General features: G+C 51.1%; 8 protein-coding genes across 15 annotated transcripts in view; 3 read left to right on the plus strand and 5 right to left on the minus strand.

Annotated features, from left to right (window-relative positions):
* Window positions 1-1,398: 1,398 nt before the first annotated feature.
* On the plus strand, window positions 1,399-2,419 carry H257_12581 (hypothetical protein). The gene has a single exon (XM_009839843.1). It carries the CDS (start codon window positions 1,436-1,438, stop codon window positions 2,075-2,077), a length of 642 nt encoding a protein of 213 aa, XP_009838145.1. The 5' UTR covers window positions 1,399-1,435; the 3' UTR covers window positions 2,078-2,419.
* Window positions 2,377-3,496, minus strand: H257_12582 (hypothetical protein). The gene has a single exon (XM_009839844.1). The coding sequence runs from the start codon at window positions 3,487-3,489 to the stop codon at window positions 2,551-2,553; it is 939 nt and encodes a 312-aa protein (XP_009838146.1). The 5' UTR covers window positions 3,490-3,496; the 3' UTR covers window positions 2,377-2,550.
* Window positions 3,497-3,875: 379 nt separating this feature from the next.
* H257_12583 (glycine cleavage system H protein) lies at window positions 3,876-4,397 on the minus strand. Its single transcript, XM_009839845.1, has one exon. The coding sequence runs from the start codon at window positions 4,390-4,392 to the stop codon at window positions 3,922-3,924; it is 471 nt and encodes a 156-aa protein (XP_009838147.1). The 5' UTR covers window positions 4,393-4,397; the 3' UTR covers window positions 3,876-3,921.
* Window positions 4,398-5,208: 811 nt separating this feature from the next.
* On the minus strand, window positions 5,209-7,727 carry H257_12584 (hypothetical protein). Of its 5 annotated transcripts, XM_009839847.1 has the most exons (8): window positions 7,379-7,727; window positions 7,187-7,326; window positions 7,065-7,141; window positions 6,950-6,999; window positions 6,417-6,885; window positions 6,190-6,363; window positions 6,046-6,129; window positions 5,209-5,982 (listed from the first exon to the last, which is right to left on the minus strand). In XM_009839847.1, exons 1-8 carry the CDS (start codon window positions 7,721-7,723, stop codon window positions 5,678-5,680), a joined length of 1,644 nt encoding a protein of 547 aa, XP_009838149.1. In that variant the 5' UTR covers window positions 7,724-7,727; the 3' UTR covers window positions 5,209-5,677. The 5 variants fall into 5 exon arrangements, with proteins under 5 accessions (XP_009838149.1, XP_009838148.1, XP_009838152.1 ...); XM_009839846.1 differs by having other exon boundaries at window positions 6,046-6,363; XM_009839850.1 differs by having other exon boundaries at window positions 6,190-6,885.
* H257_12585 (hypothetical protein) lies at window positions 5,222-6,129 on the plus strand. The gene has a single exon (XM_009839851.1). The coding sequence runs from the start codon at window positions 5,272-5,274 to the stop codon at window positions 5,617-5,619; it is 348 nt and encodes a 115-aa protein (XP_009838153.1). The 5' UTR covers window positions 5,222-5,271; the 3' UTR covers window positions 5,620-6,129.
* Window positions 7,728-7,871: 144 nt separating the features above from the next.
* On the plus strand, window positions 7,872-9,711 carry H257_12586 (hypothetical protein). Of its 4 annotated transcripts, XM_009839853.1 has the most exons (5): window positions 7,872-8,613; window positions 8,666-8,776; window positions 8,819-9,162; window positions 9,214-9,418; window positions 9,471-9,711. In XM_009839853.1, the coding sequence occupies exons 1-5, from the start codon at window positions 7,932-7,934 to the stop codon at window positions 9,677-9,679; spliced, it is 1,551 nt and encodes a 516-aa protein (XP_009838155.1). In that variant the 5' UTR covers window positions 7,872-7,931; the 3' UTR covers window positions 9,680-9,711. The 4 variants fall into 4 exon arrangements, with proteins under 4 accessions (XP_009838155.1, XP_009838154.1, XP_009838157.1 ...); XM_009839852.1 differs by having other exon boundaries at window positions 8,666-9,162; XM_009839855.1 differs by having other exon boundaries at window positions 8,819-9,418.
* A 351-nt stretch (window positions 9,712-10,062) lies between these two features.
* Window positions 10,063-11,345, minus strand: H257_12587 (hypothetical protein). Its single transcript, XM_009839856.1, has one exon. It carries the CDS (start codon window positions 10,699-10,701, stop codon window positions 10,147-10,149), a length of 555 nt encoding a protein of 184 aa, XP_009838158.1. The 5' UTR covers window positions 10,702-11,345; the 3' UTR covers window positions 10,063-10,146.
* Window positions 11,346-11,517: 172 nt separating this feature from the next.
* H257_12588 (hypothetical protein) overlaps window positions 11,518-11,872 on the minus strand; it is a gene marked incomplete at its 5' end in the record, with an annotated part of 1,284 nt that continues 929 nt past the window's right edge. Inside the window, one exon of the mRNA XM_009839857.1 lies at window positions 11,518-11,863. Within this exon, the coding sequence (XP_009838159.1) occupies window positions 11,552-11,863 (312 nt within the window). The 3' untranslated portion in view covers window positions 11,518-11,551. The remainder of the gene's footprint in view (window positions 11,864-11,872) is intronic.

Here is an 11,872-nt window from a genome sequence, read left to right on the forward strand (position 1 = left end):
CGCTCGTTACCCTTCTTAAGGTCGCGAACCGAGGGGTCCTTTGACCAAAACGATATGGATTTCTGAGTGATACTGACTCGGTGTGATGATTACGACTTCACAAAGCACACGGTCATTAGGGTTTGCATCAAGTGCCAACCACAGCACGTTGTGTGTCGCGCCTTTGGTTCCAAGAGTATACCGAGGAGATATAACATAAAACCTGCCCTTCTAGCCAACAAACACCACATCATTCTCACCCATCATGCATGCCCCATCACGATCAGACTGTCTGGATGTCTGAGAACCTGACATTCTCGGGAAATGCAGAAGTCCACTAAGCCACCCATAATTCTAGAATATCCCCCCTGAACAAAGCAACCGTTGCCCTCCATGACGAACCGAGGCGTGGGGGCGACCGAGGGCTGGCTGCAGCTCATGCGCAACTCGCGCTTCCCTTTTTCGACCCCTTCCCCACCCACGCCCCCCCACCAACTGGGGCAATGACACCACGGAGCGCCAAGCTCGGGTTTTGTATCAGTTTTTCGGCCGGGAAGTCAAGTACACGGCCACCGCCACGAGCTAGAACCAACTGCTGGCCGACGTCGCCCAAGCCAACGTCACCAAACCCGTCATCCGCAAGCAGATTGTGCACAAGTACTTTCCACCGTACAACATCACCCAACTGCAGCAGGAGCTGGTGTGGGACCAGCAGGGCAAGTTCTGCAGCACCTAGGTCGGTTCGTCCGTGAGTTTTGAGAATGTCCTGGACGTTGTCGTGTACAATAACAACCTCATCAAGCGCGTGCAAGTGCTGGAGGACTAGCTTCCAGTAGCGATCAAGGTATGGTAGGTAGATGGTAATTTGTAATAGAACTGAAGTGTCAACGGACCCCCACACGTGAGCGACGAAGGAATGGGCACCGAGAAACCATGGATGACCCAACAGTACATATGCAAAAATTGGCTTTTGAACGGAGTCAAATTGCCCCCGTAGACATTTGCAGATCTGGCCTCATGAGAAGTCGACATGCAAGAATTGTCTCCCCATCAACCGGCTTCCATCCACCGAAGCACATCATGCATGTCATGGCCGATGGCTAGATTCGTGCATGTGTTGTTTGATTTCACATGTCTCAGGCACGACAATTAAGAAAACAATTGCGGTCGTTTCAGAATTATTAAAAGAAGGTGGTCAGTTTAGCGATACTTTGGCTTAGTTTGAGGCGTTTATGGTCATCATAAGCAAGCGCAAGGGCCGCGACGGTCCAGCTTCTGGCAATGCTGTTTATTGCAGGGACCCTAGCCTTCAATTGGGAATTGGATGGAGCAATTTGTACATGTGAGGATTTCACTTCCCTCGAATATTATTCACTCGGTATTAATAATAGAATTGGGATTTAAAATAATCATCTACCCCTCAGAACAAAGTCAAGCACACTGATCAACAAGGCGAATGGACGAGCACTTGGAGATCCACCTCTTGGCCAACCGCACTGTGACAGACGACTCGACTGGCAAGACGATCAAGTACACCAACTACACGATCTACATCAAGAATGTGTCCACGGGCCAGAAGTACTCTGTCCAGCGACGGTATTCGCATTTCTACGAGCTACGCAATCAACTCGTGGCCATCGTGAATTGGGGCCATTGTCCATTCTGCAGCCATTGCTGCTCCGTCGTCAAATCGTATCCGTTCCCAAAGCGAACTCCGCTGTCTTGGCAACTGAGCGTGGTCCAGGAACGGATCGACGGCCTCGCGCTCTTCCTCAAGGTCATCTTGCGCGACCTCCTCGGTGGCGCGTTTCGACAGTGCACCCATGCCGACACGAATATCCGCCACAACGTCATCCGGTCGTTCCTCGAAATCGACGAGCAGCACTTGATGCGGCGTGTGCCGAAGGTGCCGGAAGTCAAGGTCGAGCGCATTCGGTCGTACTTGGAGCCGCAGCGCACGACCCCAGACATCACCCCCAAGCGCAAAGTAGCTGCCGACACATGTCCTTCGTGCATGTCCAAATGGATTGACTGCTACTGCAACGACGACGAAATGTTTCCCGAGCGAATACAAGAAATGGAGTCGCCAACCAAGTAGTCCATCCGCCCAACCTGTCACGACGTTAGTACCATAATGTTGCTATCGTGAGAATGTGTCAGGTTTGAGTTTCAGCTGTGAATTCAACCTCACGACACTCAACAACATATATACAGTCAGCCTGGATGCAGTCAAGCTGAGCTGAACAGCATATGCATGTAGAGTGAACTTGCTGCAAAGGGCATCCCGCCTACGGCAATGTGAGCGAATGCGGATATTAAAGGGGGGGTTGATATAACTATAAATCGCAATCAAAAGGTAAAAGTCTCACCAGGCGGAAATAGTAAGTGTACCCTTGACAGCTTATTAGGATATGTATTTGATCCAATCAATATATGAGACGTGGTTACGTGCTACAGGTACTACTAGTGGTCCGACGGCAGGGTACATGGCCACTCACAAACTTGAATTGCCTCCATACTGCTAACAATCCAACGACAATCCACCGACGTGTACCACTCTGTAGCATTCCGTCATTCGAAAGGATGTGGAGGTGCATATACATCCAAGCGGATGCTAGCCGCGAGATTGCACGACCCAGGTGCTGGGCAGTCGACTTGGCTCGAGTCCTTTGCCCAGCATGTTCGAATGCGAGCCAGTTGCCCATTGGAGCAATCAATTTGCACCCCACGGCGGTACAGTTGGGCGATGTCTGCTCCAGACACTATGGCCGATTCGGTAGCAGCCCACGCGTGGATTTGTGACGTGGCAGCGCCGACTGTGTCCGCCACCGCCATCGCCGCCGTGAAGTAGCGGGCGGCGGCCGTGTTGAAATCCTCGCCCGCGCTGGCGTAGCAGAGACCGTGTTTCTGAAACTCGTGGTTCCACAACTCACAGAGGGCATCGTCGCGGGGCTGTGTCGGGTCGCTCCAGCGCTCAGTCATGGATCGAACCAAGCCCGGGTGCTGAGCGCGGAAGGCGAGGGGATCGAACGGGTTGTTCCGAATGACAGAGCTGACGTTGCAACAAGAAGGGTAGCCGCCGTCGTAATTGGGCCAAAGGCCATGGATTGACAGAATCGACCGCACCGGAGCGAGACACCGAATTCCACTTGGATAGGGTGCCACTGGACGATGCGCGACGGTGCTGTCGATGCCGTCGAGGAGATCGCGGCAGTATTGGGGAAGGAAGATCTGTTCTAGTATCAACGTATCATAGTCCCCTGGCTCCTGTTTTTTGTCAATACAGTCCGTGGTGTTTACGAAGCAGGTTGGAGTTGGGGATGATTTGGTGCAGATGTCGACGCACTGATTTCTCTGAGGAAGTATCCATCCCCCGGGATAGTCGATGACATCTCCAGACAAAGAAATTTGCGAAGTCGTCGAGGCGCTCCATACCGGCGCTTTAGTCACCACTCCTTCGACGCCGACATGAAGTGAATGCGCCACCGCTGAGTAGATCCATGCCCGCATGATCGCAATGGGCAACCGGATTTACCATCGTGCGATTGGGAGTCAATCACCCAATCAGATTGCTGGAAATATTTTCGATGGTAGGAACATAAACATGCTTTATATATGATACTTATTACTTGATTAAATTATTGTATTATTAAAACAAGTATTAAAGTCTCCACATATTGCACCTTACCTATCACAAAACTTCAATTCAAGCGTTGTCTCATTCATGAGGAAGAAAGGGGAACACGTTGCAAACACTCAACGGCGGGCCTTCTCGCAGAGCGGCAACCCGGGAAGTTGCTGCGTGAAGCATGGTAATGATAGTTACATAGTGTCGACGGCTTTAATGCGAAAGCGACAGTCACATACGCGTCGTTGACTTCAATGACGTGTGGCAATAGGAGGTGGACAAAAGTTTACTAGACAACAAGTGACGAATTCAATCTAGTGGTCATCCTTGTCGCAATGTTCTTGGTACGCGCTTTCGTCCAGCAAGTCGGAAGTTTCGCTGACATCGTCAAGCTCAATCTTGATGAACCAACCAGTGGTTTGGGGACCGTCGTTCACCAAACTGGGTTCACTGGTCAAGTCTTCGTTGATTTCAACGACCTTGCCAGAGGCGGGGGCATACACGTCACTGGCAGCCTTCACGGATTCGACCGAGCCGAACACTTCGCCCTTGGTCACTTGGTCGCCGATGGCAGGCAATTCAACGTACACGACATCACCCAACGCGTTTTGGGCAAAGTCGGTAATACCGATGGTGGCTTGGTTGCCGGCGATGGTGAGGTACTCGTGCGAAGGCGCGAACTTGGTGGTGAAGCATCGGCGGGAGAACGCGGACGCGGCAGGCGCACGGGCAACGGAACGGAGCACACGGGACAACATGACTGGAAATGTGGAAATGGATGGCATCAAATCTTCTCCAACCTGCTCACTTCATACGACCAATAAACCTGCGAAACATAATACACGTGATTGCCGGATGGTGCGTTGAAATAGAATAGTGCAGAATTTTGTGAACCAGAATTAGCTTCTATTTTGTATTCCCCAATAGTATTAATATTACAACGACAGCTATCCGGATAATTGTCGTGGCTCTTGACCAACCAAACAAAGGCAAAATTGAGAATGAACTCTATAAAATTTCGCCAGGTGTGGAATGGAAACGCAAACGTTGCATGCAAAATGGACGGTGAGGACACTTTCCCAGTGGAAACGGAGCCATTCAAAATGCTGAACTGAACCTGTCATGTGAAATAATTCCTAACGACCAAGATGCGTCAGGTATGGCTGAATTGGGATATTGGTATGTGACTTGTTTTGACACTTTGAGAATTTCGATGCACCAATTGAATTGTTGGACTTGCCTGTATCATCGAAACCTCTTATACATAATACAATATGGTGCACCATACGACATTCACAATAAAGAACTGTGTCTTCCATTGTCCGTGCACTTTTCCCGCATCAACTGCTTCAGCTTGCCGCTACATTGACGCAAGTTTGATCCTTTAAACATGGCATTTCCTCGTGGAACTGAACGAGCGCTGCTAGCAACACAAGAATTTCAGTCCGACTGGTAAGTTATGTCTGGTAAAAAGTGCGCCGTACTACATCGAATCTCACGATCCACAATATTGATTGGAAGCTCAGTCAACATTAATTGTCACGACTATCGAATTATAGAGTTAATTCAAGATACCAGGTTTTTTCAAAAGATCGTTTCCAATTATATCTTCGAACGACGCAGTTTCGTCGGTGTCGGCACTGACAACGCTTTGTGTCGTCGACATGAAGGTGCAGCATCCGGCGTTGACCTTCGTTGTCGTCCTCCTGTTGTGCTTGCAAACCTCTGCGCTTGCTCTTGATGATGTTGGCAATGTCGTCCAAGTACCCCAGGTGACATCAGAAGCCTTGGCCGAAACAACCGAGGACACGTCCCTGCAGGTGGCAGCTGAGGCAGAAGAAACACAATCGTTGAGCATCGGTTCTGGGGTCATATTCGTGGCTGGCGTAGCCATGCTCGGCATCATCGGCTACGTCGTATACCGTCAACACCGTCGAAATGTGGCCAAAGAACACGACAACCAGCTCATGCAGTCGCTCCTCGACAGCGAAATGGACTACGCAGCCATGTAGATTAAGGCCACCCCAGTGTATATTATAATTGCAAAACACCCTAAAGGACTTTCATTTATTATCGTTTGTGTTTGGGGCTTTGACAGAGCAGCAGTGTGTCATCTTCGTTCTGGCAGTCGTCGTCGCGTTGGTTGCCTGGCGATTGAATCGTCACAAACGTGCTCTTGGCCGGGCCCTTGTCAATCGAAGTGTGCTTTGGCTGACCATTCTTGGCCAGCGTCTGGGCCATGATGAGCCCAAACACGACGCCCAAGAGCAGCCCCACAAACACAAACAGCACGAGCGCTTTGAAACTCACTTGGGTGTCCACGTCCTCGTCATTGCCGACGTCGAACGATTCGGATTGGACAGGTTTTACCGCCACTGCACAGATAATTATTTAGTCGACACATATACATACATGTATGTGTGTATCCACACTACTACCTTTCAACGACGCCGCGCAGATGGCTTTGTCTGTCGCGAACGCAGTCATGTTCGTGAACACGTCCAGGGGGCACAACTTGTCGTCTGCAACAAGACAATTCAATCGTGTTATATGGTGCAAAGAAGCAATAGTCAACGTTGGACCTTGGCATCCAGGTACGGTCAACGGTTGTCCTTGGTACACGAACCGAACGAAATGGGATCCCGAGTTGTTTTCATACAACTCAAACGACAGGTACGCAGCGTACGGAGGCCAATCTTGCAGCCATTGGCTGCCCCCCAAGGCCGCGAGCAGAGGCATCACCGTGTCGTCGTGGCCTACTTCAAGTTGTTCACCACCTATCGGACCAACCACAGCAACTAACTCGTACCTGAATACAAAGCAAACCGACTAGTATTGGCGCCACCACGCACCCGCAGCAGCATGCGATTCCGAATCGCGAGCATCACCTTGGCAATGCTGGCTTTGGCGTACACTGCGTCCGAGTCGACGTAGATCTTCATGCGCTTGTCGCGTTCGTACGTGACGATCTGGTCGTAGTGCGATGACGACAGCAAGTGCGGAAGACTCTGGGGCTGGCTGCATCGCGAGGTGACGAGGCAATCAAATAGCATGCGCGCGTCGTAGGATTGAAACGTCGCTCTAGTCAAGTCCACCACGGCCGACTGGTTGGCCATCCACGCGACGTAGCCAGGACTGGCCTCAAACTGCGCTTTGATTTCGACCAATTTCGGACATGCCGTCGGGTTCGGCACGTACGACGACAGCGCGATGTCGCCCACGTGCCACGGCACAACCGCGGAGGACGATGGCGGCGGGAACATGGCATCCACCACAAGCTACGATGATAAAAAGGTGGGCACACCTGAGGAAAGGGTATGAGAATCATGAGGAAAGCCATACCTGGCCAGACATGACCGTTCGATGCATGTCGGTGCTGCTCAAGAAGATGTCTACAAGTCGAAATGACGAGATGATCATCAATCACCACATGGGAATGTCATGATGACAACCGAACCGTCAGGATTCGAGAGATCCGCGGGGTTCGAGGCGGGGAACAGAGCGCCTGCATCGATGTAGGCCGTGCGAAATGTACTGGACATGTCCATGAGGTTGGCTAGGGAGAGTCATGGGACGTACCGTCCGTTCTGGAATTCCTGTGCGTATCCTTCGTCCAGCAATTGGCCCACGTGGCAGTTGCCCTTGAGCTCCGTTTCGCCTTCCATGTATCGCATCTCGTATACGTGATGGGGGTTGCTGTCGCCGTCTAGCTGAGGACTCTGTCGTACACGGAAACGTTCAGCACGAGTCGTAGGCTCATGATAGCTGTACCACTCGCATTTTGGCGTTACACGACCACGTGACGTTGTATCCTGTCCAGCATGACGAGCGAGCCGCCAACGTACGAGCTCCATGACGCATGACGATTTGGACTTGCTGGAGGGTGTACTGGTCGGGATTGTCGAGCGGCGCAATTACATTTTGCTCGACATGCTTGGAGCAGTACGCGTAGTCGGCGAAAGCTTCAGTTGCAGCCACGCGATGTCCTGCTGTGAGGCAAAGGTAGACAGCCCACGCTTTCATGTGCAGGAGATGTCCTCTTCGAGCACGCACGATCTTTACTTCCTTACATTCCATCTTGTGCTGGCACGGCGCTAAAGATTTGATGACTTGCATGTGGTATTTTTCCGTATGGTATTTTTATTTATTCGTCACTCAGTATACAAAATGGCTGTCAGAATTAATCATGCGTTTCTAAAGTGTCAACCTCACCTACAGGATATTATAATACATCCTCAATAGTTATTAAATTCATAGGACGACTGTGATTGGCTACAACTTGTTTAGCTCCAGCCAGTCGTGGGCGAGCTTCACAAAAACAATCATGCAAGTGCCGTCACCAACAGGAACATCGTGGACCGTCACACCAACGTCACCTCAAGAACGAGCGATCGATGGGCCAGCGCCAATCGTAAAGGACAAAAACTACCTGTACTCGGGTCGTAAATCCTTTGCGGTATGGTTGGACTGGACCGAGTGGCAGACAGTGTATGCCGACGTGTTTGCTAGTGAATTGAACCTCCTCGACGACGGTTCGGACTCGCCCCACACTAGAAAACTTCGAGCTCTTTCGTACATGGCTGCATGGCGAGCGCGGAGCGATGTGCCTGTGGCCGTAGAAGTCACTGCGCAATTGGTCGAGATCAGCTGCCACGACAGTCTGCTTGGCTTGGCGCTGCCTGGTCGATCGGCGTATCGATCCCACGAAGAACTGCGCCTGCTGTACAGCGCCACCGTCGTTCGATGCGTAAACGGCCTCGTGGATGCATCCCAGCGAGGCGCGTACGCCCAAGCCGTGAGTTCGCTGGCGTTGCGCATTGGCATTCCGCTCTGGATCGTGGACATTCGCCACGAAGCTGCACACACTAAGCTTCCATCGCTGCCGACTTTGCAGTTAGCATGCCAGACCCTTCGTCAATGGCTGTTTGAACACTATTGGCATCCCCAAGACGCAGCAATCAAGCAACGGGTAGCTCAGGTTGGGTCGGCGCTCTCGCGGCGATTGCGTACGTGCTTACTAGTTGATGAAACAACGACAAATCTTGACGACATGGGTAGATTTCAACGAGCCACTGCGCCAGTTGCTTGGGCTGGATGTGGCGACATTGAGCGGAATTGTGGTGCCGCTTCTGGTCCAAGGCCACCAGTATGGCGAGAGGGTTTCCTCCGGTACGGCACTCGCTGGGTTGATAGCGCTGAACCTGGATGTAGATGGCACGATTGTGGATCTGCTGCCGAAAGATGTGGCGTTGGATTTCACTCGTTTCGACGCCGAATGGTTGCAACTGTGTGGCCAAGACTCGCTGCGCCAGGTTGTCGAAGAATGCCAAGGAGTTTGGGATGACTTTGTCGGATGGTTCCTCGTAGCCGTGGCTCGGGAACTGTGTCGCATCTGCCAAGATGAGACCCAGGACGTAAAGAGCGTGTTGCTGGCCAAATGGATCGTGCACGTTGCTTCCCCTGACACTTGGACGCTGGATCGACGTGGACATCGGCTGCCCGTCGCCGCTTCGTACGCGTTGGCTTTGCTTCGCAACAGCCCCGAACAAGACAATGTTTGTACACACAGCTCTAACCGTGGTCAGCTGACGGACACTATGTTGTAGCTGCTGGGGCACTACTGGAAGGCAGCCGAAGCAGCATTAGTTGCTTGTTCAACTAACGACCACCCAGCCAACGTCGAGAATGACGTGATCACTTCTTGGAAAAAGTTTGAAGTGTGGACACCAAGCCCCATGGGTACCCAATTGCCGTTTGGTTCCATTGCGCGGGACTTGTCATTGACCGATGCGGTGGATGAGTGGGATTCAGGTTAGCAACCCATGGGGATTCTTGCAGTTGTCGTCATGTCGATTGCGAGTAGGCAATCTCATTGTGCTATCGGAGCTTCCACCTGCAGACACGAGCATGATGGCCGATTTCGACGCCAAGTACTTTGCCAACGTGGCAGCCATTGTCGACGCTCGAAACAAGATTGCAGATGAGATCGTGGTTGCAGGACATACAAGCCATAACGAATCCATTTCCCACGATGAAGTCGTGCGATTGCAAAATGCAATTGAAATCTGGTAACAGTTAATACAACAACTCATGATTGATTTGGTACGAATTTCCGGACCCCCTGTTACGCCAACCAAACCAATCACGCATCGCTCCCATTGGTCAGTCTAAAGATACTTGTCGCTGATTGGCTACAATATGTTTTCTTTTACATCGTGCTTTCTGCGGAATTGGGCCCAAATTCATAATAACGGTAACGGTTATTGTGATTGCACTTTACATGTTACTGTAATCACTTTTATAATTGTAGCTTTCTATTAACGTTATGACTCACTGACTTCCTATTGGTCGAGCCATAATTCCGTGGATATGATTGGCTATAATCTTGACAGATGTTTACGTGCGTTGTACGAACTCTCTAGAAGTGCCATATCGTTTTCTAGAATTCTGTGGCACGACAAGGTCACCACGCGATGCATTTTCGCCATTTTCAAACTTCTCTCATCATGGAATCATCAACAACCAGCCCAAACAAAGCGCTAAGTCAGCTCCAGAGCGTCGCCAAACGCGCAAGCGACATTGAAGAAGTCCTCGTCCGCCGATTGCCAAACCAACGGAAGCTCGTAGCTGCCACCGCTGCCGCGAAGAAGTGGCTCGCGTGCTCCGTGTGGAAAGAAGACAACGATCGCATTGAGTTGGGACTTCGTCAAGCCAAGTTGTCGCTGAAACAGTACTGCCACCGTGTCCTTGTCCAAGCGGAGGACCTTACCAAGCTGCTGTTTGACATCGACCTCATCCTCAGCGAAGGGGTTGCCACAATCCGTCAAGAACGAAAGGCGGTCGTAAAGAAGATCCAAGAGCTGCTCTTGATGGCAGACACGATGTCGATTGAGAGCGACAGCTTGACCCACTTTGTCCATTCGTGTACTCGTACAACTCGCCATAACAAAGCTCCCGTTGCTGTTTCTGAGGACGACACGACGACGGAAACGTCCAGCGTCGGTGATGACTTTGAGCTCGTGGAAATGGTAGACGAAGGCGCAACCTCGAGCCAAGGCAACGTCGAAACAGAATCCTTCCCAGGCCACGAGCATGTGGACGATCTTATGAGCAACGGCAACGACGACGAACAAGTAGAATCCCCAGTCGACAACATGTCCACGTCGGAGCCAGTGGCAAACCACGACACGTCCACAACGAAGCCATCTTTGCCATCAATCGCTCCAGACACTCAAGAAGCTTCGTCGATCTTGCCCACGGTGACGGCACCCAGTGTCGCCACTGCCGATGCATCACCCGAGAAGCCGCATACGATCCATGTCCACGTCAACGGCCATACATACGTGACGCAAGTCCAAGGAGACACCACACACATCTACATCAACGAACGCCACGAACCGTCCATGGTGCCATGCTGCCCAAAAGTCGCTCAATCAAATTGCATCCCACAAACCCAAATGTGCAGCCAAGTGCCAGTGCTGGAGGTGCCGATGCTGCGGCGTCGGGCGTCGTTCGTTCGTCCTGCGCTTGTTCGGGAACAACCCGTGCTGGTCTCGTCGACCTTGGCCCCATTTGGACGATTCCTATGGTGAAGCAAGCGCGCACGACAATGTACTCCATGACACTTTGCGATTACAGCTTGCTATAAATAATATCATATACTACTATTAATAGTACTAATCTATGACTTTTTTACTTATTAATAGTATCGCTTATTATTGTGGGACATCCAAGCTATTGTTAAACTGCCTGCCTTCCAACAGTGTATGACGATTCCATGGACGATTTACAAAGGCTTGCTTTGAAAAAACGTATAGTCCAAAAAACTAATAAATATATCGAATGTTTTTTGCTTTATAAATACTACTACTAGTAACTGAAAGATTCACAGTAAATCAAAAACATCTCAATCACAAGGCTATACCAATCATAGCATTAGTTCCTTTAGCAACTACCGCCACGGAGGCGCAACACCAAATGCAGGGTCGACTCCTTCTGGATGTTGTAATCGCTCAGGGTGCGACCGTCTTCCAGTTGCTTTCCCGCAAAGATGAGGCGTTGCTGATCAGGAGGGATTCCTTCCTTGTCCTGGATCTTTTGCTTGACGTTGTCGATCGAGTCCGAGGGCTCAACGTCGAGAGTGATCGTTTTGCCCGTCAGTGTCTTGACAAAGATTTGCATCCCACCGCGCAGTCGAAGCACCAAGTGGAGCGTGGATTCCTTCTGGATGTTGTAGTCGCTTAAGGTGCGGCCGTCCTCGAGTTG

Source organism: Aphanomyces astaci, assembly GCF_000520075.1.
Source record: "Aphanomyces astaci strain APO3 unplaced genomic scaffold supercont1.41, whole genome shotgun sequence".
Taxonomy (NCBI): Eukaryota; Oomycota; class Saprolegniomycetes; order Saprolegniales; family Verrucalvaceae; genus Aphanomyces; species Aphanomyces astaci.